Source organism: Sinocyclocheilus grahami, unplaced genomic scaffold (genome assembly GCF_001515645.1).
Source record: "Sinocyclocheilus grahami isolate Dianchi unplaced genomic scaffold, SAMN03320097.WGS_v1.1 scaffold72.1, whole genome shotgun sequence".
Classification (NCBI taxonomy): Eukaryota; Metazoa; Chordata; class Actinopteri; order Cypriniformes; family Cyprinidae; genus Sinocyclocheilus; species Sinocyclocheilus grahami.
Genome location: NW_015505251.1, coordinates 1,863,471 through 1,888,260, shown reverse-complemented (window position 1 = coordinate 1,888,260; position 24,790 = coordinate 1,863,471). Strand labels below are relative to the sequence as shown.

Sequence of the window (24,790 nt, the reverse complement as noted above, 5' to 3'; positions counted from 1 at the left end):
TCTTTGGAGATATTTCCTCAAATCTGCGTCCAGGGCAGATCATACTTAAGTACCAATGAGCAGGGCAGGGGGCTCTCCATTAGGGATCTTCTGATTTCTGTCTGTCACTGGCTTAAAAATGTATGTATGTAATGTTATGTATGTAAGTCTATACACCTAGACCAGGGGTGGGTAAACTTGGACCTTCCAGGTCACTTTCCTGCAGAGTTTAGCTCCAACTCTAATCAAACACACCTGAACCAGCTAATCATTGTCTTCAAGACTACTAGAATGCTACAGGCAGGTGAGTTTTATTAGGGCTGGATCAAATCTCTGCAGGAAAGTGGCCTGGAAGGGCCAAGTTTGCCCATCACTGATCTAGACTGTACTATTATTTATTATTAATTATTGTTGTTTGTTTTGTTTTCTTTGGGTTTACCTAATCATTTAGTTGTCATCTCATCAAGATTCAAAAGTAAATTAATATTTCTCACTTATGCCAAAGTATAGAAAAATTGCGTTGATATATCTTGTAACTAATTAGATTTTTGCTTCTTTGTATTTTGTCCATTTCAGTTGAAACAGTGATTGTTTTTGGACAATTGAATCTCTGTATTTGGTTACACTGAATATTTTGCTGATACTCTTATTAGTGGGGGTGTTAGAACCAACAATTGTTGATTTTGTTGTAATGCAATTTATTTTATTGTTTCCAAAAACAGTGTAAGAGCTTTTCAGATCATCTTTTGTTCTCACCCTGACCATCTTTTTAAGTACATAGATTTAAGTTTTTTTGTCAGAGACAAATTCTGAGCCCCCTGCCCGCTCACTGGTACTTAAGTATGATCTGCCCTGGATGCAGATTTGCAGAAATGTTAGACTACACAATAATCTACTTGAAAAATGATTTCAGAAGAGATCAGAATAAATCAAATATAACAATTTATTATGTGTCAGGTAAAATTGTATCATGCCAATTACATAATGAAACGATTAGAAGCCAATTTAGAAAGGATAATGCAATTGTGAATCACATTGTAGCCACGTGTAGTTGTCATCTCATCAAGATTCAAAAGTAAATTAATATTTCTCACTTATGCCAAAGTATAGAAAAATTGCGTTGATATATCTTGTAACTAATTAGATTTTTGCTTCTTTGTATTTTGTCCATTTCAGTTGAAACAGTGATTGTTTTTGGACAATTGAATCTCTGTATTTGGTTACACTGAATATTTTGCTGATACTCTTATTAGTGGGGGTGTTAGAACCAACAATTGTTGATTTTGTTGTAATGCAATTTATTTTATTGTTTCCAAAAACAGTGTAAGAGCTTTTCAGATCATCTTTTGTTCTCACCCTGACCATCTTTTTAAGTACATAGATTTAAGTTTTTTTGTCAGAGACAAATTCTATCTGACCACATCAAACCTCTGACCAATGACAAATGCCATGTATACTTTTGCTGTTTGTAGTGCCATATGCTCTTTTAAAATCACAGGATTCCTTCTGCATAAGTTCACATCCTGTGTACTGCCTCAGAAAGAGGGGACATAATGAAACGATTAGAAGCCAATTTAGAAAGGATAATGCAATTGTGAATCACATTGTAGCCACGTGGCAACACTGCTCCTGTACATAGACACTGTAGCCATATGGGGAACAACCAAGTGATCCACGCAGGAGACAAACAAATTTAACATAGTCACTTTTTGTCAGAGACAAATTCTATCTGACCACATCAAACCTCTGACCAATGACAAATGCCATGTATACTTTTGCTGTTTGTAGTGCCATATGCTCTTTTAAAATCACAGGATTCCTTCTGCATAAGTTCACATCCTGTGTACTGCCTCAGAAAGAGGGGCAAGTGGATTCTACCATGTTCAGTGCCTGTTCTTGTGGAGGTGTGAAGTATTCATTGGACGTTTTGCATATCTATAAAGGGTGCAACACCATTCGATGAAGATCTCTCACACAGGGCTGAAAGGAGAACAAAGACTGACCAGCTGCCACTGCAACAAGTCTGGACCAGAAGTCTGAAGATGACATCTGCACACAACAGAAAGCATGTTTTCATGGACTATGTCACCTTTTGCCTCTTTAGTTTTGGCCAACGGTGTCAAGGGGGGACTTTGTAGGGTCAAAAATGATCAAAGACTTTTGCTTTCCTGTCTCAACCCTATTTTGAGTAACAAAAGGGCCATTTGGCATTCCAGAAGGCATAAAAGTGCTGATATTGATCAAAGCCTGTAGGCCAACATACATTGCATACATCGGGGGTCCATACAGGTGCATCTCAATAAATTAGAATATTGTGGAAAAGTTCATTTATTTCAGTAATTCAACTCAAATTGTGAAACTCGTGTATTAAATAAATTCAGTGCACACAGACTGAAGTAGTTTAAGTCTTTGGTTCTTTTAATTGTGATGATTTTGGCTCACATTTAACAAAAACCCACCAATTCACAACAAATTAGCACAGTCTGTGCTGATATTGATCAAAGCCTGTAGGCCAACATACATTGCATACATCGGGGGTCTTCTAATTGTCACACCTTTTGCACAGTGGGTGAAGTTGTAATCTGCTGATTGGTCAGTTTGAATGTCTCACATTTGGTTTTTAGTCACATGGTCAAGGAAGGGATAAAAGAAGATTGCAACTGTTGCTCTGGCCTCTTTCTCTTTGCTGCCTCTTTTGGTGCTTTTCCACTGCATGGTACGGCACAGTACAGTTCACTTTTGGGGGGTTTTCCGCTGGATACAGTACCTTTTTTAGTACCACCTACCAAAATGTGACGTGTAAACTCTGCTGATCACTGATTGGCCGGAGAGAATCGTCACTACCTCCGTTACTGAACTTGCGACACAAACACAACAGAACCGTTAAATTTAAATCAGCACAGCCAGCGAAGGATCGAATGCAACTGTTTTGAACAAGCGCACCTTTTTTAACAACCAAAAAGTGGCTGTTTTGTGGTCTGTTGAAGAAGTACAAACGTTCCTCTCCTTGATAGCAGAGGAGCGGATCCAGCGAGAGCTTGATGGGGGCGATGCGCAATGAAAATGTTTTTCAGGAGTCGCGGCAGTAGAGGCGGCGCAACTATAACGACATGTGAATAATCCTGCCTACTCTAAAGCGCTACTAAACTGTAGGGGAAACGCAAACCGAGCCGAGCCATGCGGAGTCATACCACGCAGTGGAAAAGTGCCATTTCTTTGCTGGCGCTCTCTTCTCGGGGCTCTGCCCTCTCTCCTTCTTTTTTCTCCCTCTCTCCATGTCCCCCTCTCTCTTTCTGTCTCAAGTAATATTTTACATACATGTTGGGTACAGTTAACTCTATGTTTTACCATCCTTCATCTATTTTGTAACCAATTCAGTGTAAGCATACCAAAATATTGTTATTAAACCATTTGTAAATGATGTGCTAACTAGTCTTGATTCAAGGTTAATATTGAAGTGCTACCTATTGCAATACAGTATAGTCACTTAATAGCAACGCTCTCCCACATATTTAGCTGTTCTAACTGCGCTTATTTCCGTCGTTGGTATAAGTGGCAGTGGGTAGTAATAGACTAGAAATGTACAGTTTTATACCATCGTGCTGACAACGTTTCTTTAGTCATTCGGCAATCCTGCAGCCTGAACCACTGTAGGGAAACCACCCTTCAGATGGAGACCGTGACTGAATTCATGACTTATTGACAACAGCTATAATTGCAGTGAGTAAGTGCTCTCAGTCTGCCGTGCTAATTGGATAAGAGAAATGGATCGATTCCACTTAACTTCAACCCCCCGGCCCCTCCACGTCTTTTTCTTTTGTTTTCTAGCACCTGCGGAAAGAGGTTATTGCCTCTTGTGTGTTTCATGCCTGTATGAAAATAGCCCTGTATGTATGTGGATTCTGACAGTGACCCACTTAAATGCAAAACTTTCAAGAATAAAACTTTTATTGCCACAGTCGGTAAAATCTCTCTCCCAGAAGTCTTTCTTTCTCTCCACTCAGTCATGTATATCAATTCCTCTAGTAGCTAACTGTAAACATTGTCTTTGACATCTATTCAGTAGCTCTGTTCTAAAACCTTCCTCGTTGCTTATTGCCTATGAAGGCAGCTGCCTTCCTAGGGATCATCCTAAACGCCACGGAAACTTATTTGGAACACTCTACATAGGTAACAACTCGAAGAAGCAGATTGACATGCAGTTCAATCAAGCTGTGATGTTAGCATGTCACTAAGCTAACAGCACAGTACTCTAAAAGCATAATAATAACACATAGCACACAAACATGAACACATGCACATGAACTATTTTTAACAATACTTTTAAGTACTGAATGAAATATTACTTTATAATCAATATTTCTCTCACTTTGTCTATCTTTTCCTGAGATTTTCAAAAAAAGTTTTTAAGCATGGTAAACCGTTTTGGTTAGCCATTAAAAGAGATTGAGTAAATTTTTGTTAAATTACCCCTTTAAAATATGCAGTGCTTTCCAAAATATGTACTCTTTCATAGATGTCTCAGCAGTGTGCTTGCTGAGAGGCCTCTGTTGATCTTCCTGCTTTGAGAGGTAGATTTACTTCATCTCTTTCCACTTGCTTTACTGTCTTGCCATCTTTTCTTACATAGTTAGATGGGCTCCGTGTTTAAAACACTCCCTAAAGGTGGCATTTGCCTAATAGCAGTGAAATGGCCATTAGAGCAGGGGCTTTAAAGAGAATGCTACAAGAAGAGCAGCAATTATGACCATCAGCAGTAAATGATAATGTAGATGGGAGAAGACTGAAGCCCGCCTTCCTCTTTCAGCTCTGCTGTCTTTTAAATGGGGCGTGAAATGAATGGCATTAATAGCAATTGTACGATTTTCTCTTTTCTTCAGTTACTGTCATCAGTAGATCGGAGGTAGGCTGACTAACACAAACTTTTCTGAGTTTTCAAGACATTTATTTACTTTGTTGTGAGTTTGCAGTTTATGACAATGAACTATTATGTGCTAGTTTGTGCGGGTTGTACTTATACTATATACATACATACTTGTACAGTAGAACAAAGGTTGAGAAATTTTTCAAGAAATGCAGTACTCTCACAGTGTGCAATTTCAGATGGATCTAAAAAGGAATGGTTTATAATAAAATGAAAAATCCAGGATCATTTACTCACTCAATGGCATTCCAAACCTGAATTCTTTATTCTGTGAGCACAGTTGTTTGAAAAATTTCTTCTTTTTTTTGGACCCCATTGACTTTCATTATATGGACAAGACAGTTGAAACATTCTTCAAAATATTTTCTGTTGTGATTCTAAGAATAAAGCCATACAGGTTTGGAACAACATGAGAGTGAGTAGGCCTAAATGATGACAATTTTTGGGGGAAAGAAATCGTTGCGCCTATTTTTTCCGCCAGGTGATTCTGTTGGTGCGTTCAAGTAATGTCAGAAAGATAATATTTAACGTGTTGAACACAAACTAAAAACTCAAAATATGCAGTGAAGTGGCATCTGTATTACCCATAAATTTGTTTACAACAATGGATTTTTTTGTTCACATTTTACATAAAACTAGCAAATTTGCATGTTCAAAATTTGTGCAATTACAAAATTATTCAGTTTACAATACCTTCATAAATTGAATGAATAACTAAAACTAAAAACATACCTGATGCACATTCTTTATTAATCATTTTGTAGAAGTAGAGTTAAAAATACTTGCTGTATTTTTTTTTAGAAAAGATACATGCCATCTTGCTTGGACCAAAGTGATTTAGCAAGGCAAGGCAAGGCAAGTTTATTTGTATAGCACATTTCATACACAATGGTAATTCAAAGTGCTTTACATAAAATAAAATAAAAACAATAATCACAACAATAAAACAAGGAATTTAAAAACTTTGAAAATTATTTAAAAAAAAAAATTGATTTAAGAGGTTTAAAATGAATTTAAGAAGACGATTTACATATAATATAGTGCAATCGGTTCGGACATCGCACAGTGCTCATTCAATAAATGCACAGCTAAACATGAGTTTTGAGTCTGCATTTAAATGTGACTAATGTTTTAGCACATCTGATCTCTTCTGGAAGCTGATTCCAACTGCGGGTGGCATAATAACTAAAAGCACATTCCCCTTGTTTTGTGTGAACCCTTGGTATTTCTAACTGACTCGATCCTAATGATCTGAGTGGTCTGTTAGGTTTATATTCAGTGAGCATATCTGCAGTGTATTTAGGTCCTAGGCCATTGAGTGATTTATAAACAAGTAAAAGTACTTTAAAATCAATCCTAAATATAACTGGAAGCCAGTGTAAGGACCTGAGGACTGGTGTAATATGCTCAGATTTTCTGGTTCTAGTCAGAATTCTGGCAGCAGCATTCTGGATGAGCTGCAGTACGTTTACATGGACATCAGTAATCTAATTATTTACCTTATTCTAAATAAGCCAATATTATGATTATGGGGTTTACATGAGTTGCTTTTAGAATATTCCTTTCATGTTCCCGTTTTACATGTTATAGTACATAGTTAGATTAATGGCACATGCCATTACGTCCCCACGTGACGCCATCCGACGTCCCCTCCAGAGTTTCACGTATAAACATATACTTCAGGTGAAAGTTAATTATTTGTACGTGCATACAGACGACGGCGGGTGTTGAAGCTCTTTTATTTGCCGTCAAACGGTTGAGCACTGCCGTGTGTGTATCCTGTAGCAAAATGTGGCGAAAAGTCCAACACGGCGCTAATAATGTGATTAAGGTGTTTACTTGTCTATTCTGCACTTCAGTAATGCAACTAAAATAGGAATACTCCACATGTCTTCATTCAATTTCTGTTTACTTCGAATATGACTTTAGGTAGATTCTTAATCAGAGTATTGTCTTAATCATGTTCAAATCGGATTATTGTTGTCCATGTAAACGTACTCAATGTTGAATGCCAAATTTAGATTTTTCAGGTTAGAGAAAAAATAGGAAGTCAACCTACGAATGAAATAATCATTTGGATGTGTGATGAGTGAAATATGCTAATGTTTGTGTCTTCAGTCCCCATAGACTCCACTGAGGGCATCAAGATGCTGTACGTGTTTGTGGACATCCAGATTGACACTGCCCACTTCCTGGACACACTCAGGTTCAACTTTCCCCCTGGCCACTCGCTCGCCCTCGTCAGCACCATCCAGTTTGTGGCTGCTTTACAGGTGACCTTTGACCCCCCACTTCTTACTCAATGATAACTATTCCCTGCAGTTGAAGATGTTCTCTGATTCGTTTACTGTCTCTCTTTCTCTCTATCTATCACTTACCTTCCTGCTTCAAGGTCTCTGACAGCACATAAGGTTGCCCGTGTGTGTGTTTGTTTGCTCCTATAATAGTGTGTGTTTGTGTTTGTGGGTGTGAAATGCAGTTAAAGTTATTTTGAACTGCACAAGAGGAGGAATTATCAGAAGTCATGTTGCACTCAGCACTCCACCTTACATAAGTGTGAGATTTTCTTCCCTTCTTTTTTTTCCTGTTTCACCCTCCTGCCTAAAAATGACCCATGCTATTTTTGGAAATAGCACGGCCTGTGTATCGTGTGTGCGTAGGCCCATTCCCGTGCTCTGGGTGGGTGCTGGTGGTCAGAGGGGTGTGAATGCACACGTTTTATGTGTTTTTGTTATTTTCTCTGCTCATCAGAAACAAAATCTTAACCGTAATGTCTCTGCCCCCGTTGCATTACTGTGGCTTTCTTGCCTTAATTTATTTGGCACCATTTCTTTGCTTCCTTTTCATTGGAAAGGAAAGCCTGTAGGTGTTGGGAGATGTGCTGTGGATGACTGTTTCTCTGATTGTATCTGTCTCTCTTTCCTTCCACTGAAAAGAGCCAGTGCTCGGCCAGATCTGCTAGCTTCTCTCTGAACCTGACTATATTACTACACAAACAAATAGCCTTTGTTTACAAGTCTTGAGTTTAAGAACACATTTTAACATCAAGAGTAGTTTGATTCAGCAGTATTATGACATCAGGAGCATTTGGGTATATAATGAATACAATTCATAACAATCAGTTCACATGGTGAAAGCTAGCATTTAAAAGTTCATAGCGTTCACAAATAATTTTTTTTTTTTAAAAAGAGAAAGAAATTATAATTTTCAGCAAGTACACTTTCAGTTAATCAGAAGTGACAATGATGACAAATTTGTTAAAAAAAAATTTTGTATCTGTTTTAAGTAGATACCTTTCTGTTCAAAGAATCTTGAAAAAATACATCACATTTTCCATAAAAGTTTGAAGCAGCAAAACTGTTTTCAGCATTGGAAATGTTTCTTCAGCACCAAATCAGCATTTGTGGATTGTTACCAAATGATAATGTGGCCCTGAAGACTGGAGTAATGGCTGCTGAAAAATCAGCTTTGTTTTCACTGGAATAAATTACATTTTAAAATGTTCAAATAGAACACAGTTCTTTTAAACTGTAATAATATTTCTTAATATTACTGTTTTCACTGTGCTTTTGATTAAATAAATGCAGCCTTGGTGAGCATAAGTGACTTCTCTCAGAAATATTTAAAATCTCACGAACCCCATTATTTTGAATTGTAGTATGTATTATAATTACAGCAGCTCTGATATTCAGTACTATGCAGTACATTCAGCATCATTATGATATTGCTGTTATACAACAGTTAAAAAAGCAAGTTAATGCTGAGTTCCTGAGTTTCAGACTAAATTTGGACATTTTAAAATTGCCAGCCAAAATTGTTCCAAAAGAATCCAAAGTTAAGTCTGCCCTTTCATTAAAACTTTATCCGGTGCAAACATTACCCTGCCCTCGGACCTCTGACATTACCGTTTCTTGGTTCAATACCCGCAGGTTTTAGGGGGTTGACCTAGAGCCAAATCTTCCAGCCCAGAACCACCTTTTCAAGAAAGGTGAACACTTGTGGCGTGGTTCCAGATTGGGCACTGGCTTCTGCACAACACCTTTTTGGTAGGAAAAAAGTTGCTTCCTTGGTCTCAGTGTCCCTTTCCTTTCTCTTCTCAGGCAGCCAGTGCAGAGTTGAAGCCAGATTACGAGGTGTTGGTACCTCAGTGTCGGCCGCTTTCTCCTGGGGAGATCCTCGGATGCACCTCGCCTCGTCTGGAGAAACATGTCAATGCCATCATGTAAGGAAAATAGTTCTCGCCCATGTTGAGTATGTGTTGTCATGTAGTAAGACTGTTCGAATGAAAATAAGTGTGTGTGTGTGTGTGTGTGAGTACTCACTCAAGGGCATGTGAGAAGAGTGTGCGGCTCAAGGATCGGACTCAATGCCCACGAGAAGTGGCACCAGCGGCAACATCGCTAAACCCATCCCCTTCCCACTCCCATCTCTGGAGCAAGCGTCATCATCGAACACGATGGACAGCTAAGAGTGTGTATGTATGTATCAATTTGAAATGGATAGTTTCAACCCTGGATTCAGATTAACCAATACAGCTTTATTTTATTTCATTTCTTTTTTTACCTAATGAGAGCATGTTTTCTAGTTTTTATGTGTCGGGGATTATATCTTCTTGTGGAAGAATTGCATGAATGATCAATTGCATTGAATGAATATACTTAAGGTTGTAATAAAAAAAATTGCATTTAAATATTATGTTACATTTTAAACCATTTAACGAAATTAATAAGGTGCTCAAGGTTATGCTTTATTGTGGATATAGTTACAGCTAAAAGCATTGCAGGTGTACACTGTGTGCACCCTGTATTCACAATAAAGCATGGCCTTTTATATACAGTATGTCAAAATTGACCCTGTTTACTTTAATACGTATCACTGGTTTTATTGTGCACACATTTAATAGTGCATGTTATTCAAAAGAACAAGAAAAATACATACACTATCATCAAAATAATTTTCATTCTCTTTAAAACTACTACTCTGCTGATGTGATCAAGGCCTCATGTGTAGGAAAAATAATACTAACCAATAATATTATATGCTACTTTTCACAACCCAATCAAATTCTGATAACACCAAGACCCGCCTCACATTATTACCTGCGGAATATTGTTTCTCTCTGAAATGTCACATTGCGTAAGTTAAATGCGTTTCGAATGCAGTTTCAAGCTGTCTTTAATGAGAAGTGTGTCAAGTGCTGTTGTAACACAGAGACGAGACATTAGGCAGCAGATATATGTGTGTGTGATCTATTATTCTCTGTATCACACAGCGGCTGTGAGCAGCAAGCTCTGCTCCTGTGAGATAGAGGGAAACCTCCTGTCTGTGTGTGTCTGTACACAGAGAGGGTGTGTGTGTGTTTGTGCTTTCTGCCTCTTAATCCAGCGTGCAGTGTCTGTGATGAATGTTAGTCTGTGTGTGTGTGTGTGTGTGTGTGTGTTAGGTGAGAGAGGAAGAGAATTGATGCGTGTTTACTTTAATTTTCACTCATCACCTCTTCATCGGGGCGCCTGTCAACATTAGACATACACAAGTGGTCATGTCACTGACCCCCAAAATGACATGGCTATTATGCAAATAGCCTTTTTCATAGATCATTTACTTTTGCCCTCACCCTCAGCGATCAAATGAAAAACTTTCTCTGACACTTACGGTGTAGTAATGTGATGTTATATTGCAAAGCCGAATCACCACCATATAATTAACAGAAAATTAAGCTTATACAGAGCCTGACTTTCTCATAAGAAGTAATATGTTTGCCGGGGATCTGAATAAAGTCCCATGGAGAAGATGATTGCAGCTTTGTGTTGAAAAATGACACAGGTTCATGGCCGATCGGCACCTTCATAAAGTCTCTTTTGAGTTGAGAGGACCGTAAAACGCTCTGTATTTAATCAAATTTGACGAACGCCACAGGTCTTCATGCAGACATCTGGTTTCCACTTGAGATTTCTTCTGAAGCAAGAGGGAGCTCCGACTCATTGCCGAAGGCATAATGAACTGAACTGTGGGTGAATGGGTCGGTGCTGTGAAAAGCAGTTTTAAGAACTGCAAATTGGGCCATTTCTAATCTTGTATTCTCAATAGTGCCATCTCCACGAAATGCATAAATTTGTGGTCGTTTAAGTTATACTGTTAAAAGCGGAGCCGGAAAACCTCTGAGCATTTAATGCCTTTGCTATAAATGCAATATTTGTAATAGAGGCCCTTGAAAGAGACAGCGCAGTAATCCAGGAAAATTGCTGTGTTTTATTATGGCAACATATAAAGGAAAATGAAAAATTTGTGTGAAGGGGGGATCTTTTGGTGAATGACTATGTCCAACAGCTAAAATAATAATTTAAAAAAATGCTTCCTTTGCGGGTAGTGCACTATAAGGCATTTATTTTTGAAGGTATCCCGTAGTTCTGTGATTTTGTTTCCATGGTTGGTGGAAAGCATTAAAATGGTATCTGACAGAGCTCTTGAACTTTTTAATGTATGTTTCCATTTCTACCTTTTTCTAAATCAGTGTTTCTTAACCAGGGGGCAGGACCCACCATAGGAGGCCTCGGCACACTTCCGGGGGGCTAAAAATGGCTTAAATGGCTTTAAAAAGTTAGTTCTTTCAGCAAGTGTTATTTTGTCTTGGGAACCCTGTTTATTTTTACTGTATATAAGGGCATTTTAAAAGTGTGATTTCCAGACCTAAAAAAAAAAGATGGAAATTTATATAAGGATTATGGTTTTTCCAATTATATCAAGCTCTAAAACATTTATTGGGCAGAAATTTCTATTTGTTAAAAAAAAAGGTCAATAAGACGATGTTGAGTTATATTTTAACACTGATGAATAAAAGACATTAAAATTCTGTTCTGTTGAAAATAAAATAAAGCAAAAATTTTATCAAGCATTTTAAATACTACAGGCAAATTAAGGCATTTTTAAAATAAAAACAATAAAAAACGAATTTTCATTATGAGATTTGCAAAAGATTACATTTAACAGTGTCATTAAATTTTTTGTGTTTTTGAAGATTAACTTGAGAGCAAAGATTAGCTAGAAGTAAAAACTGAAAATTTGCTTGAAAAATTATATTAAACCAATAATATGTTAACATGAGCTGATAACTGATATGGTACAAATATATTGTGCATCCCTACTTTTTTTCCCTTAGCGGGTACAAGGCAGCGAAACCGTTTTTCTTTATCTAACGCAGCCGGTATGTTTGAGGGACAAGAAGAATGAATGATAAAGAGCGTTTTCTGTCGCTGTGTGTGTGTGAGAGTGAAAGATGGCTGGTTTAGCCTTTGCTCCGGTGGGCCCTGGGGGATCCCACCCACAATATGTTCCATAGTGTTTCATAAACGTGTCTTAATTAGCCTTTCTAATTGCGGCTGCGTTCCCCAGGGCATCCATCAGGTTTGCCAGGTTAATCTATACTCCCATTAACTATGGCAGGTCTTCTCCTGTTGGCACGGCAGAGGATAATCAGCGTGTTGAGCTCTGCTTGCGTGCTGTCCGCGTCATGACCCAATCATATCACGCAGGTTTATTTGTGGAGTAGCTGGATTGTAGCCCATCAGCCTCCGTGTCTATGACTCGCTTTCCGTCTGGCTAATATTGCCGTGACTTTGGAGTGAGTAGGTCTCACCCTGATTGCGTGCTGAATGTTAGGACGGTTCTGATCTGGTTTATGAGTCCTCTAAGCCGAGACCCATTGGCCTTTATATTTTCTTATGCAAATCCCAGAGTTAGCAGAGTTTTATTCCTTCTGCCCACTCAGACAGTCTTTTTCTCTGATAAAGTTGTTTCTGTCTGTAGTTATCTTGGAGACGGAAGATTTCATTTGGAATCCATCATGATTGCCAACCCAGATATACCAGCCTACAGGTAAACCAATGTGCAATTGTACACTTTTTTCCTAAATCAAGCATCTTTATTGCTATGGCTCATAGTCTTCAGCAATTTTATATTTGGTCTACAAATCCAGCAATATCCTCCAGGGTTGCAGAGGACAGCTCCTTTCTCTTTGCCCTTTTTTGTAAACTTAAACATTAAATAACATATAATAATATATATAACGCCTGCCACAGTGAATTATTGAATTATAGGCTGGGAATAATGAGTGCAAGCTTTGTATGACAGCTTGTTCAAGATGCCCATAATTCTGCATGTTTCATTGCGTTATCAAAAATGAAACAATTAAAACGCGTTTTACACTTATTTTTAGACCAGACATCCTTTTGGCTGCTGTTGTAATATAAATAAATAATACGTATTGTTTTAATTTGAGAGAGAATATTATATTATATTATATTATATTCATTACTGATGTTGAATCAAATCCTTTTGTTACATCTTAATTTTATTTAGTACTTTTTAATGTGGAGGGATAATGAAACATTTAGTTGAATTTCCTCTTTTTACATTTAGCTTTAGTTACAATTAACTTAATACATTTTTGTTCATTTCATATTTTTATTTTAAACAATAATTAATTACCCAGTGGACAAAAAATTGGAAATGAATCCCATGGAAAGAGGCATCCAAGCTATGAATAGGGACCAACATATCTGGCAACATCCTACTATCATATTTTCTTAAAAACATTTTTTTTTTAATCTAGTTTATGAATGTTCTTCTTTCTGTTTTCTTAGTATCTTATTGTTTGTAAATATGTTGTCCTCCATATTTGTAGGTATGACCCATACAGTAAAGTGTTTTCTCAAGAGTATTATGACCATGAGGCAATGCGGACCACCAGACTGCAGGCCATAGAGAGCGCCCGCTCAGCCCAAAGATGGGGCCTCATCCTAGGCACCCTTGGCCGTCAGGGCAACCCCAAAATCTTGGAGGTAAGACCGTCTGCTACCTTTTATCATACAATATGTTTTCTGTTAGTGGAAAGATGTCTGTCTTCCTTGCTTAGTTCTGTCTTACACCTGAGCTGAAAGACACACACACACCCTGCGGCATTTGGCCGGGCGGAGAGATCACCAGGGGCGTTAATCGATTGTTTTGGGAGGGGCGGGTCGACTCCCTTCTTCTTCTACTTCTTCTCATTCAAATCCTTCTCTCTTTGTTCTCTGCCTCTTTTCATCTGTTCATTTGTATGTTTTTGGATTGGACTTTGTTTTGACAGATTTTTCCCCTTTTCTAGTTTCATCCTTTTTTAATTGATATGCATAGAGAAGACAAGTGAGATGAATTCAGCACCTAGACAAACAGACAGTGAATGGTGATTCTGGGCGAGATCTCTGTAGTTCTTGTCAAATGTCTTTTCCATTCCTGAAGCTATTTTTTTCTTGGTAGTAGTAATAATAATAATTAATTAAAAAATATTATTTGTATTTTTATAATTTTTATGAATATAAAATTAAAATGAAACAAAAATAAAATAATAAAACACACACACATACATATATATATATAATTTATATAATATTAAAAATAATTTTTTTTTTTTTTTTTTTTTTTTTTTGTAATTAGCTACTATGTTCATTCATCTTATTATGCAAAATCTGGGTCATTTGCAAAACCATTTAAGAACCACTGTTTTAGAAAATAAAGCAGAAAAGCACATTTAAACTGGGAAGAAAAGTGGAATAGAGTCTTAAATCAAGTGCATTTATTCAAGAAATCTCTCTGGGTCTATGAAACACATTCCTGCATGTTCTGTATTTGTCATTCAAAACATGCTGGCTTAACAGTGAAGAGCAATTGTAAACTTTTTCAAGGTTAACTAAGCCAGCTAATTTAATACACTTCGGTTGGAGAAGAAGAGTAGATTCTGCTTTCTCCACCACCCCCCATTTATTTTCTTTTTTTTAAATGGTTGTGCTTTGAAGCCACCCATTCACCTGAACACCTCCTCACTGATGTCTGGAGGTTTTTGCTGGTAATATTTGTGGTCCACTGGGTTTCACACTTCAAAGTGTGTGGTGAGAGTCTGGTAATGCATTACTTTATCCTGAAGTGAGCAAGAATTGTGTTATTATTCACTTTCCTCCTGCCTATCACTAGGGAATTAATAATTAGCATTGATGGTTAATGAACAAATAAAAGGTGCATTAGAATGAGTTTATTTAAACACACTCACACTTGTTTCATGATGTAGTAGGGAACTCCTATGACTTCTGTTGTTATTAAATGAATGGTGAAGTGTGTCATTTCTGTACCACTAGCATCACTGGTTGTAGGGTGAGTTTTAACAACAGCACTCTTTGTACTTGACAGTAATTTTCACAATTTAGCAGTAAGTGGTAGATTTCCTATGAAGGTAAAATAATACCAGAGATCTGTGAAAGTGTGAATTATTACCAGAAAATTATGTGATAGCTATTTCTCAGACTTCCGTTTTTCACGCTTACACTTGACACTTTTTTTCTCTTAAATATGGCCAAAAATATTGCAAACTTGCAAAGAAAGGGTGTCAAGAACTTATATGACTAAACACTAAAATACTGCCTCTTTTTTTCTTATGCACACAGCTTGATTTACACTTTTACAAAACGTTCTCTGTTTATGCAGATCTTTTTAGGATTATTTTACCTTAAATTTGAAACATATGTTTTTTTTTAATTCTGTTGATAGGCCTCTCTCATCTTTTTAAGTGGGAGAACTTGCACAATTGGTGGCTGACTAAATACTTTTTTGCCCCACTGTATATACAAATTTCTTATTCATAGTTACAAATTTCATTTTCCATCCAGTGGTCCACCTTGTCCTCATCTCTATAGTTCAGCTGTGACATTATCATAGTGACACCAAAGTAGGTATTGAACTGACATCAGAAATGTCTTTGTGTGACAAACTGCAAGACAAGTGAATCATCTCAATATCATTTTTAGTAGATTGTCAGATAAGACAGATCTTCTAAATAGGACATGTGCTTTCCTGGCTTGGGCTAAAATGGAGCTGGATCCTGATCAGATGATATGGGCTTTGGGAAATGTTCAGTGATAAATCACTATAAAGTGTCCTGTTGTACATGATATATCAAAAACATCTATTCTGTATTGACTAGGAAGCCATTTTTCATTAAGAGTCAGAAAATTCTATGCTATGTTTCCATCCAAAGTTACATATTAAATTTGTAATATCGCTTAAAACATTTGCGAATAAAGCACTGTTTCCATCCAGTGGGCTGAAGAGAACAAAATCGTCACTTCCTGATTAACTTGCGCTAAATATCATGAAGCAAAATTTAATTTGTTGCAGTATAGGATAAGGCACTGTATATAATATTCTTTGTATACAATAAATTACGAGCTTCAGAGCACACAGACGAAACGCGGTCATGTTATCTTATTTTCGGAGCCTGCTGTTTAGGAACCCCGTTCTGGGAGTTAATTATAATGAAGCACTTTGACGAGACTTTGCTCAAGCATTTTAGAATGGCAAACTAACTAGCATTTTGAGATGCTGTGAAATGAGATTGGTCTGTTGGTTGGCCCAGTTTTATGCTGTCCCATCGCAAAGTCACGTCATTTTTAATGCGCATTACCCTCAAATGTCCCTCATTTCCTGTTTACACTTAAGTCCCTTGGGGTCAATATGACCCCAAACATTGAAAGAGTAATTGTGAAAAATATATACATTTTTAATCATACAAATAATATATCATTTTTTTTGTTTACTTCTCATCCATATGTTAATGCTGTGTTTTGGGAGATATTAAGTACTTTTGTACCTATTTACCACAAAATTCCTCAACTGTTTGTGTGTGTGTGTGTGTGTGTGTGTGTGTGTGTGTGTGTGTGTGTGTGTGTGTGTGTGAGTGTGAGCATGTCATTTATACATTGCATATGTGCTCTAGGACCAGGCCTTCATTTCTTCGTGGAAATTTTCAGATTTATGCCAGATTTTTTATTTTTTTTTTGACAAATGAAAAAAAAATAAAAATAGTTTTTCACATTTCCCATTCATTTCCATGTGGGGTCATATTGACCCCAAGGGACAGATTTGTAAAAAAAATTTTTTACATACCTTCAGACCAACCGAATCAAGCCCAGTTTTTTTATGTGAATATAGATATAAAATGTTGAAAAGTCACAAAATCTTATTCCACTGAGATGAAGGGAACCATTTTTTTTAAACTAAGTGAAAGTTGATTGGGGTCATATTGACCCCAGGGACCGATTGAGGGTTAAGGAATTTATTTGGTAAAAGTGTTTCTATTGTAGTTTATGCAAATGTTTTTTTACCAAATAAGAAATTTATCCTACTCAGTTGAGCGCATACGTTTTTTATGAGCATTTTTAGAATTTATGCACATCTTGGCGTTTCCATCCAGCGGTTTTTTTTTGCGATATCCTAAAATGCGCATTAAAATAGGTGGATGGAAACATAGCTACTGTTTCAGTTTGGGATGCATCAATATTAGAATTTTGGCCGATGCTGATAAGCCAATAATTTTTTGTTATGAGTGATAACCAGTTAATGGCTGATAAAATTCTGTACTGTTTTGATTAAATAAATTGCAAACATTTTAAATCTAAAATTGTCCATTTAAAAAAATAATTCATGGTACATGTGAATTTATTCATCACAACATTATAATGTACTGTATGAGAAACAGATATTCATTTTGAGATCTGCTAAAGATTAACTTTACGTGAGCGTTAAATGATGGCAAAAATAATCTAAATGTATACATAGAGGAAATGAGCATGAGCTATAATATGCAATCCAATGTTATGTGATACAGATAAATTAAAAAGATACTAATAAATATTGTGCATACCTAGTCCTGATTCATCTCAAATGTGTTCAGTGGGGTTCAGGTCTTTGTGCAGACCAGTCAAGTTCCTCCACATCAGACACAGTAGATTGTTTCTTTGGGGAAACTAATAAATCAAGGCAACAACAAAGCCCAACGTCATTAATGTATAAAAATCGAGCTAAACTGGGCATTTATGTTAGAAACACAGAGCTGATGGTGGTTACTAAAGCTTTGAAGAAAATAAAGGGTTTACACAAGCTGTTTACACGCGTTCAGCATCAGCGGTCCTGTGAAGATTTCTCATTAGGCGATAGGAAGCGGTTTTCTTGTTCTTCAGAAAATTTGGAAAATTCTTGGTTGTAATGATTTTCTGTTCTCTTTCCTCCTACACTGTCGAATCTTTTTGATGTGGGCTGTGCTTGGTGACCTTGAGCCTTGTGCATGAAATTTTGTTGTTTTTATGTAAATAAGTGTAACATTCAGTATTCAACTCCTCTTTTTTTCCCCCTCTCTCTCTTTCTTTAGCACTTAGAGTCTCGATTGGAGTCTTTGGGCCGTTCATTCACACGTGTGCTCCTGTCTGAGATTTTCCCCGGTAAGCTGGAGCTCCTGGCAGACGTGGACGCGTGAGTCTGTCCTCCATCTACATGCACAGTCACGCTTCTCCATTTCACAAAATTAAACATCAACTCCTGTGCATCATATGAAGATGCTCCTCCATAAGGTGCACATTAATCGGAGTCTCAGCACACCCTTAGGACAAGGCAAGGATCGACAGAAATATCACTGACGGTGGCGAATATGTCAGATGGGGTCACAGGTTTTGTTAGTGAGCAGCTCCTCTGTGGTATGTGCCTTATTGCTGTGGTGGGCTTTGAGATTATTGAATTTCAGTGGAACAAAGGAATTTTCTATGGGCTTTTTTTTCAGTGTATGTTAGTAATTGTTGTTGATTCAACAACAGTTGCGATTGTGGTTTCCCCTGGTCATGGAAAACCTACAAACATCAGGGGATTTTAAAATAGTCATTTCGAACTGTTTTTTCTATTTAACTATTTTTTTACTAAATATTTTTTCATTGCACCATTACACGTAGTTGAAGTGTAACTCTACGTATAAACTAAATATTTACGGAGGCGTCTGGTCAGGAGTAACGGTTGGAATAAAATAGCAGACTGAGTGAACTGCATCAATATGCTCTTCTTTTACTCGACAACCTTCAATCCTTCAGGCATATATGATGCTGCTGACATTTACACTCACGTACATATTAAGAGAGAGAACGATATGTGAATAAACGTACTTTGTTTCTTTTTTAGCGCGTCTTCAACACCCCATCTACAGCGTGCCTCTGTGCGCTTCGGTCCGTGTTGCGCATGTCAGATGAAATAATAAATGTCAGTTCTTATGTTTTTTTTCTTTCAGTAGTTATTGATCCTTATTTATTTCAATTACAGTTTCTGAATGTTATTTACATATAAAAATAGCTTACATATAGACTAATGTTATTAATGTATCGTTTTTATTTAAACTTTCGAACAAAGGATAAATTAAAATTCATTGCATTTAAACAAGTTTCTGCTCGTTTAGGTTTCTATTGGATGATTTAGGGTAAACGTCATATTATGTGACTATGCATTACTTTACGGAGAGTTTACGAGCTAAAGTTTACAAGTTTACAATCTAACTAGTAGTTACTAACCCTCTAGTGTGGACTTAACGTTCTAATTTAAGTAAGAACTTACGAATAGCTGGTGCAACCCTACCCTGGAAAATAGTAGGCTTGATATTATAAAGTATCAAAAAATTGCTAGTAAAATTGCTACAAAATTGCTAGTAAATTTCAGAAGTTGACAAATAACATGAAATTTTGCTAAATACTACGAGTATTTTCTTTTCAAATGTACAGCACTTCAGTAATCTTTGTTTTATTTACATCTTCATAAAATCAGTTTTTACAGTTGCTAGGAATCAGACCACTGATATGACATTTTTCTTTTTCTAAGTGTTGTGAACTTTTAACTGTCCAGTTTTCTAGTTGAGCTATATTTAACTGGGAACATGCCTGTTCTGACTCCTATTTTGTGGGAGCTCTGTATTGTGCACACTCCCCCACTGCCTGCCCTCTGCATCTGGGGACGGGAGACGGACACGACGGCCCCCTAAAATGAATGAGTGGGTGAACGAGAGACAGAAAGGTCTGAGAGAAAATGAGGAGGAGGTGGAGAAAGGCGAGGAGGCTGTTTAAAATGGGAACGAGAGTGAAACAACTCAAAGAGAGCACGAGAGAGAAGATCAACCGCCCCCATCAGTCGTGCCGCTCTCCTGCCACGTGAATGACACCCCATATGTAATCAAACCATAACCATGACCAGAGGAAAGTTACACCTCTATCTCTCCTCCTCTCATTTCCTCCATTAATGTCAGTCGCTTGTGCTGTGACTGCTGAGGATTGGTGTCATCTTGGCAGAAACATGAGGATCCGAGCAGAGGAAGACATTTCAGAGCGTAACGTGAGCATTGATTAATGCTGCACTGATGATGTATATGACGTCCCGGAGAAGATAAGATAAGGAACGGAGCTGCGGTCTGCCAGCAGTCGTCACCATAATGAGAAGGTTAATCGAAATGTCCAGCGTTGAATTACCAGACCAGACAGAAGTGGACCGGAGTATGATTCCTGGTAGGGCTGCACAACTAATTGACAAATTAATTAATCACACACATGTACGTTGTGCGCAATGGAAAAACGTAAAAATCTATAGTAATGACAGTCGGTCCTAATGAGCGAGGTTTTTGCTGCTTTGAAAATGAGAGCTAGACATTCAGAAATGAGGCGATAATCATCATCAATAATTTGTAATTGTTTCAGATTCACTTTATTCAGTCTGCTTTGCTCCCATTATTATCAACAAAGCACTGACTAGACAGCATTGTTAATTATAATGAGATGGGAGCATCAAAACAGGACATAAAATAAGCATTTTAATGTCAATTCTGTTCATTGGAATTAATAATTATAGATACAATATCAAGGGAAATAATTGTCGGTTATGATTGTTGTCAGGTTGTGCAGCCGTAATACTTCAGTTGGATGTTTTGTAGCATGGAGGAGGCTTTTTGCGCTGGTGTCGGGCCTGGAAATGTGGAGGCTAAACCAGCAGCACTTGAAAATACAATTCAACTTTAATACTTTAAGGTGTTTGTGGATCCTCTGGCTGGTGTGAAGTGTTTGATGTCTGCTAGGAGGGTCATTCCTGTTATGCAGTGCCTTTTGAACTATGTAACTTTTGAAAAATGAATATGCCTGTGTTGTAATATATGGAGGTGGTTAGACCAGACATTCAGAAATATAGTGTGCTCTTGGCAAGTTGATGCACTTAAAATTATATTAATAAGCTATTTGCACAATGGCAAGAAATTTAGCAGGATGCCTGATAGCATTGAAATATGTACAAGTTTTAAAAAACGAAATAAAATGAGGAGAAATTTTAAAAAAAAAGGAAATAAAGATGAGAGTGTCATATTATTCATCTTATGCAATTTTGATAGTATGATTTTAGTGCTCTAATTTTACAGAATATAATGTTGTGAGGCAAATAAACTGATACCACAGAAAAAATCCATCCATACAGTGGATTCATCCACAAAATCTATTGAAACCATAACATTATTCAAATCTACCCCATGTTTACTTAGTTATGATATTGTGATAAAAGAAAACTATAGAAGGAACTAATATGGTTTCCTTTTAAAAAAAGTAATTTGATATGTTTAACATGTTGATTTGTTAAATGAGTTATAAAACATACACTACCATTCAAAAGTTGTCAATAAGATTTTGTTTTTTAAAGCCGCTTATGACTGCATTCATTTGATCAAAGAGTAAAACGGTAAAATTATTACAATTTAAAATAACTGTTTTCTATTTAAATACAGTATATTTTAAAATGTAATTTATTCCTGTGAAGGGAAAGCTGAATTTTCAGCATCATTATTCCAGTCTTCAGTGTCACATGATCCTTTATAAATCCGTCTAATATGCGGATTTGGTGCTCAAAATTTTTTATTATTATTATTGATTCTTAAAACTTGTTATTATTGATTCGTAAATATTTTGTGGAAACCGTGGTTTAAACTGATGAATAAAAAGTTCCAAAAACAGCATTTATTTGAAATCTTTTGCCACATATAAATGTCTTTACTGGCATTTTTCCTCAATTTAATGCATCCTTGCTGAATAAAACTAATAGTCTCTTTCAAAAACAAATAAATAAAATACTGACTCCAAACTTTTGAACGGTAGTGTACATTTTTTAGGCATGGAAATGTGCTGCATAACAGGATTTGCCCAGGACCCTGAAACTGGGGTTCAACAGAGATGCTAGAAAGAAATGTGAGGAGAATGACCTGTTTGCTATGAACTCTTCCTCTCGACGCTCTCAGCATCTTGCATTGAGCATTTTGTTTGAGTGCAGGCAGCCCAGGCAGACAGAGATATACATCCTGGGATGTCACTACAGACAGGCCAAGATACCTGTATTGGATGTTTGATCTTACCAGCGGTGCAAAACAGCGCATATACTGTACTGTACACTCTCTGTGAGCATGGATTTCAGATATACTCAGAAACTGTGACAGCTTGTACGAGGCAGCCCACACTGAAGAATCATGTTTCCACACACGCACAGACACGAGACCACATCAGAGTGATATATATATATATATATATATATATATATATATATATATACATATACATATCACATTATGTAACTAAAACCTATAAATGGTCAATCTAAACATTTATAAACTTTGTTTTAGCTTGCAGCTAGCGAGCTAGCCAGGTAGCTTAGCATACCACTATGCAACATAAACAGCTTAAATACAAAATGTTGTAGCGTGACAGGATTTTGTTCAGATTTTATAGACAGCTACATTTTAGGGTCTAAGGGAGTAGTATTTTGTACAACTTTTACACTATTTTTATGCTAACTGATGTTTGCTATTAGCATTTGAGGATATCCCTGCTGAAAAGAAAACAGCTAAAACCAACATAAGCTGGTTGACTGGTTTTGGCTGGGTTTTGACCACTTCTGGGGGACCAGCTAAAACCAGCTACTTCCAGCTTAAACCAGCTAAGACCGGCCAACCAGTTTAGGCTGGTTTTAGCTTCTTTTTTTTAGCAAGGTAGAGCAAACCTTTGATTAAGATCCAAGATTTCATTATCACACATTATTGTGACTATTTAAGACAGGATTTAGCTAACCTGCATCTCCTTGCTCGCACATCTAAAGCAAATCCAGATAGCTGTCTTCGGGTAAACTTCAGAAAGTTTCCTTCCAGCATTCACCGGCGCATATACGTGCCCTTTATTGTAAACCTAATGTAATTACACATCTCTGTCGGCTTTAAGTGATGTTTGGAGGCACCGGTGCCTATTTCCCTGTGGATCGGAAAGGTTAATTGTGCTATTGTATGCTGCAGGTTGAGTGGCTAATTAAAATCCATTATTTCCACTCCGAGAGAGAGCCAACTGGGGCTGCTGCTCCCACCAGCATGAGGAAAACCCCCCTGCAGTCACCGCAGACTTCCCGTTTCTCTTCCTCCTTCAATTAGACTCTTTGATGTGAAGTTTGGCCCCCCCACCTTCAGGCGACGGTTAGGGGATCAGCAGGAACGTGCCCTCATCAGGTCTGCCTTCACATGCTGATGGGGCCATTTCAGCGGAAGCAAAACAGGCATCATTACACGTCTTTGACCTCTCCTCTTCTCTGTGAAGCAGAAGTGGATTGGGAGAATGGGCTTGATGCGGCCAGACGGAGGAGTGTGTCTCTGCCCGTATGGCTCCCTGCAGCGAGGGCTGTCTCTGGCAAGGGGACAGATGCTGGCTCTGATAAGCCTGTAAATTGAATTTGGTGGCGTGCTGAGGTTCCCGATGCAGCCTCAACCCTCTTGCATATTTGAAATCCGATTCTGCTGCAGATACTAAGTTCATATTTGCATTTACCGCCCATTCCTTATTTCTCTCTCTGTCTGTGTGTGTCTGGAACAAGACATCTGAGGAAGACTCCCATTGCCTTCAGCTCTCTGCCTTTGCTGCTTTCTGTTTTGTATTATTTTTTCTTGGGATTTCTCTAAATCTAGACAAGGTTGTTACCACACAGTGTTACCCAAGGGGGTCTATATTACCTCGAGGACACTGTTGATAGATAGATAGATAGATAGATAGATAGATAGATAGATAGATAGATAGATAGATAGATAGATAGATAGATAGCAAATTGTGTTGTCAGAATCTGTGTTCTGTCTGTTTGAATTGCTGTCAGATGTTGTAGTTACGGCATCCAGCAGGGGTTACGTGGTCATGCTAACCAGCCAAACTTTGACCCTTCAGTGTCAGATGACCCTGTTATGCTGGGATCTGTGTGCACTGCCAAACATCATGTCAAAAACTGGTTAGTCTGTCACATGTCCATCAGGCAGCCCCTTCCTGTGGGTGGTTTTTGACCAGAGTGAGGCAGAATATGGGTCAGACTTTATACTAATCAAAAGTCTGGCACTGTGAAGCTAACCAAATTCCCACACACAGTAGTAAAGTTAGGCAGCTGTTGCATTAGTCTGTGGCCAATTAAAACAAATGTGTCCATTGTTTAATCAGGTTTTTCTTTTTTTCTTTTAAGAAATCTTGATCCAGGGAAAGGATTTCATTAATGTACTGCCATTCATTTATTTGCCTTAAGGGTGTGTGGATCATTTGGCGATGGGTAAACTGTACCATGATGCAACCCCCTGGAGCAAATAAGGATTAAGAGTCATGCTCGAGGCTGAGATTAGAGGGGTCTACTCCTAAGATAACTCACTATAATTACTCACTAAGATATTCTTAACCCAGTTATAAGGGTTCCAAGTAAAGCTACAGTCAGACCTGCCAGACAATCCAGATAAAATTTGCAGCTTCTTCAACCTCTATAAACCTTTAGATATAGCTAATTTAAAAAAAATGAAGAAATTAATAAAAAATGTACAGATTTCGTGTGTATTTATATATCATATAGCCTACATATTATATATGCATACATTTCTATAGCATGTGTATATGTATATATATATATATATATATATATATATATATATATATATAAGAGAGAGAGATAAAGAGTGGGGGGGGGTACTTTCTG

The 24,790-nt window shown here is 37.4% G+C and overlaps 1 protein-coding gene across 1 annotated transcript in view; it reads left to right on the top strand.

The window, feature by feature from the left end:
* The window catches only part of dph1 (diphthamide biosynthesis 1), a 125,975-nt gene that overhangs the window by 75,906 nt on the left and 25,279 nt on the right, over positions 1-24,790 (top strand). The window contains exons 6-10 of the mRNA XM_016272703.1: positions 7,022-7,176; positions 9,004-9,125; positions 12,707-12,775; positions 13,584-13,740; positions 18,135-18,235. Of these exons, the coding sequence (XP_016128189.1) occupies positions 7,022-7,176; positions 9,004-9,125; positions 12,707-12,775; positions 13,584-13,740; positions 18,135-18,235 (604 nt within the window). The remainder of the gene's footprint in view (positions 1-7,021; positions 7,177-9,003; positions 9,126-12,706; positions 12,776-13,583; positions 13,741-18,134; positions 18,236-24,790) is intronic.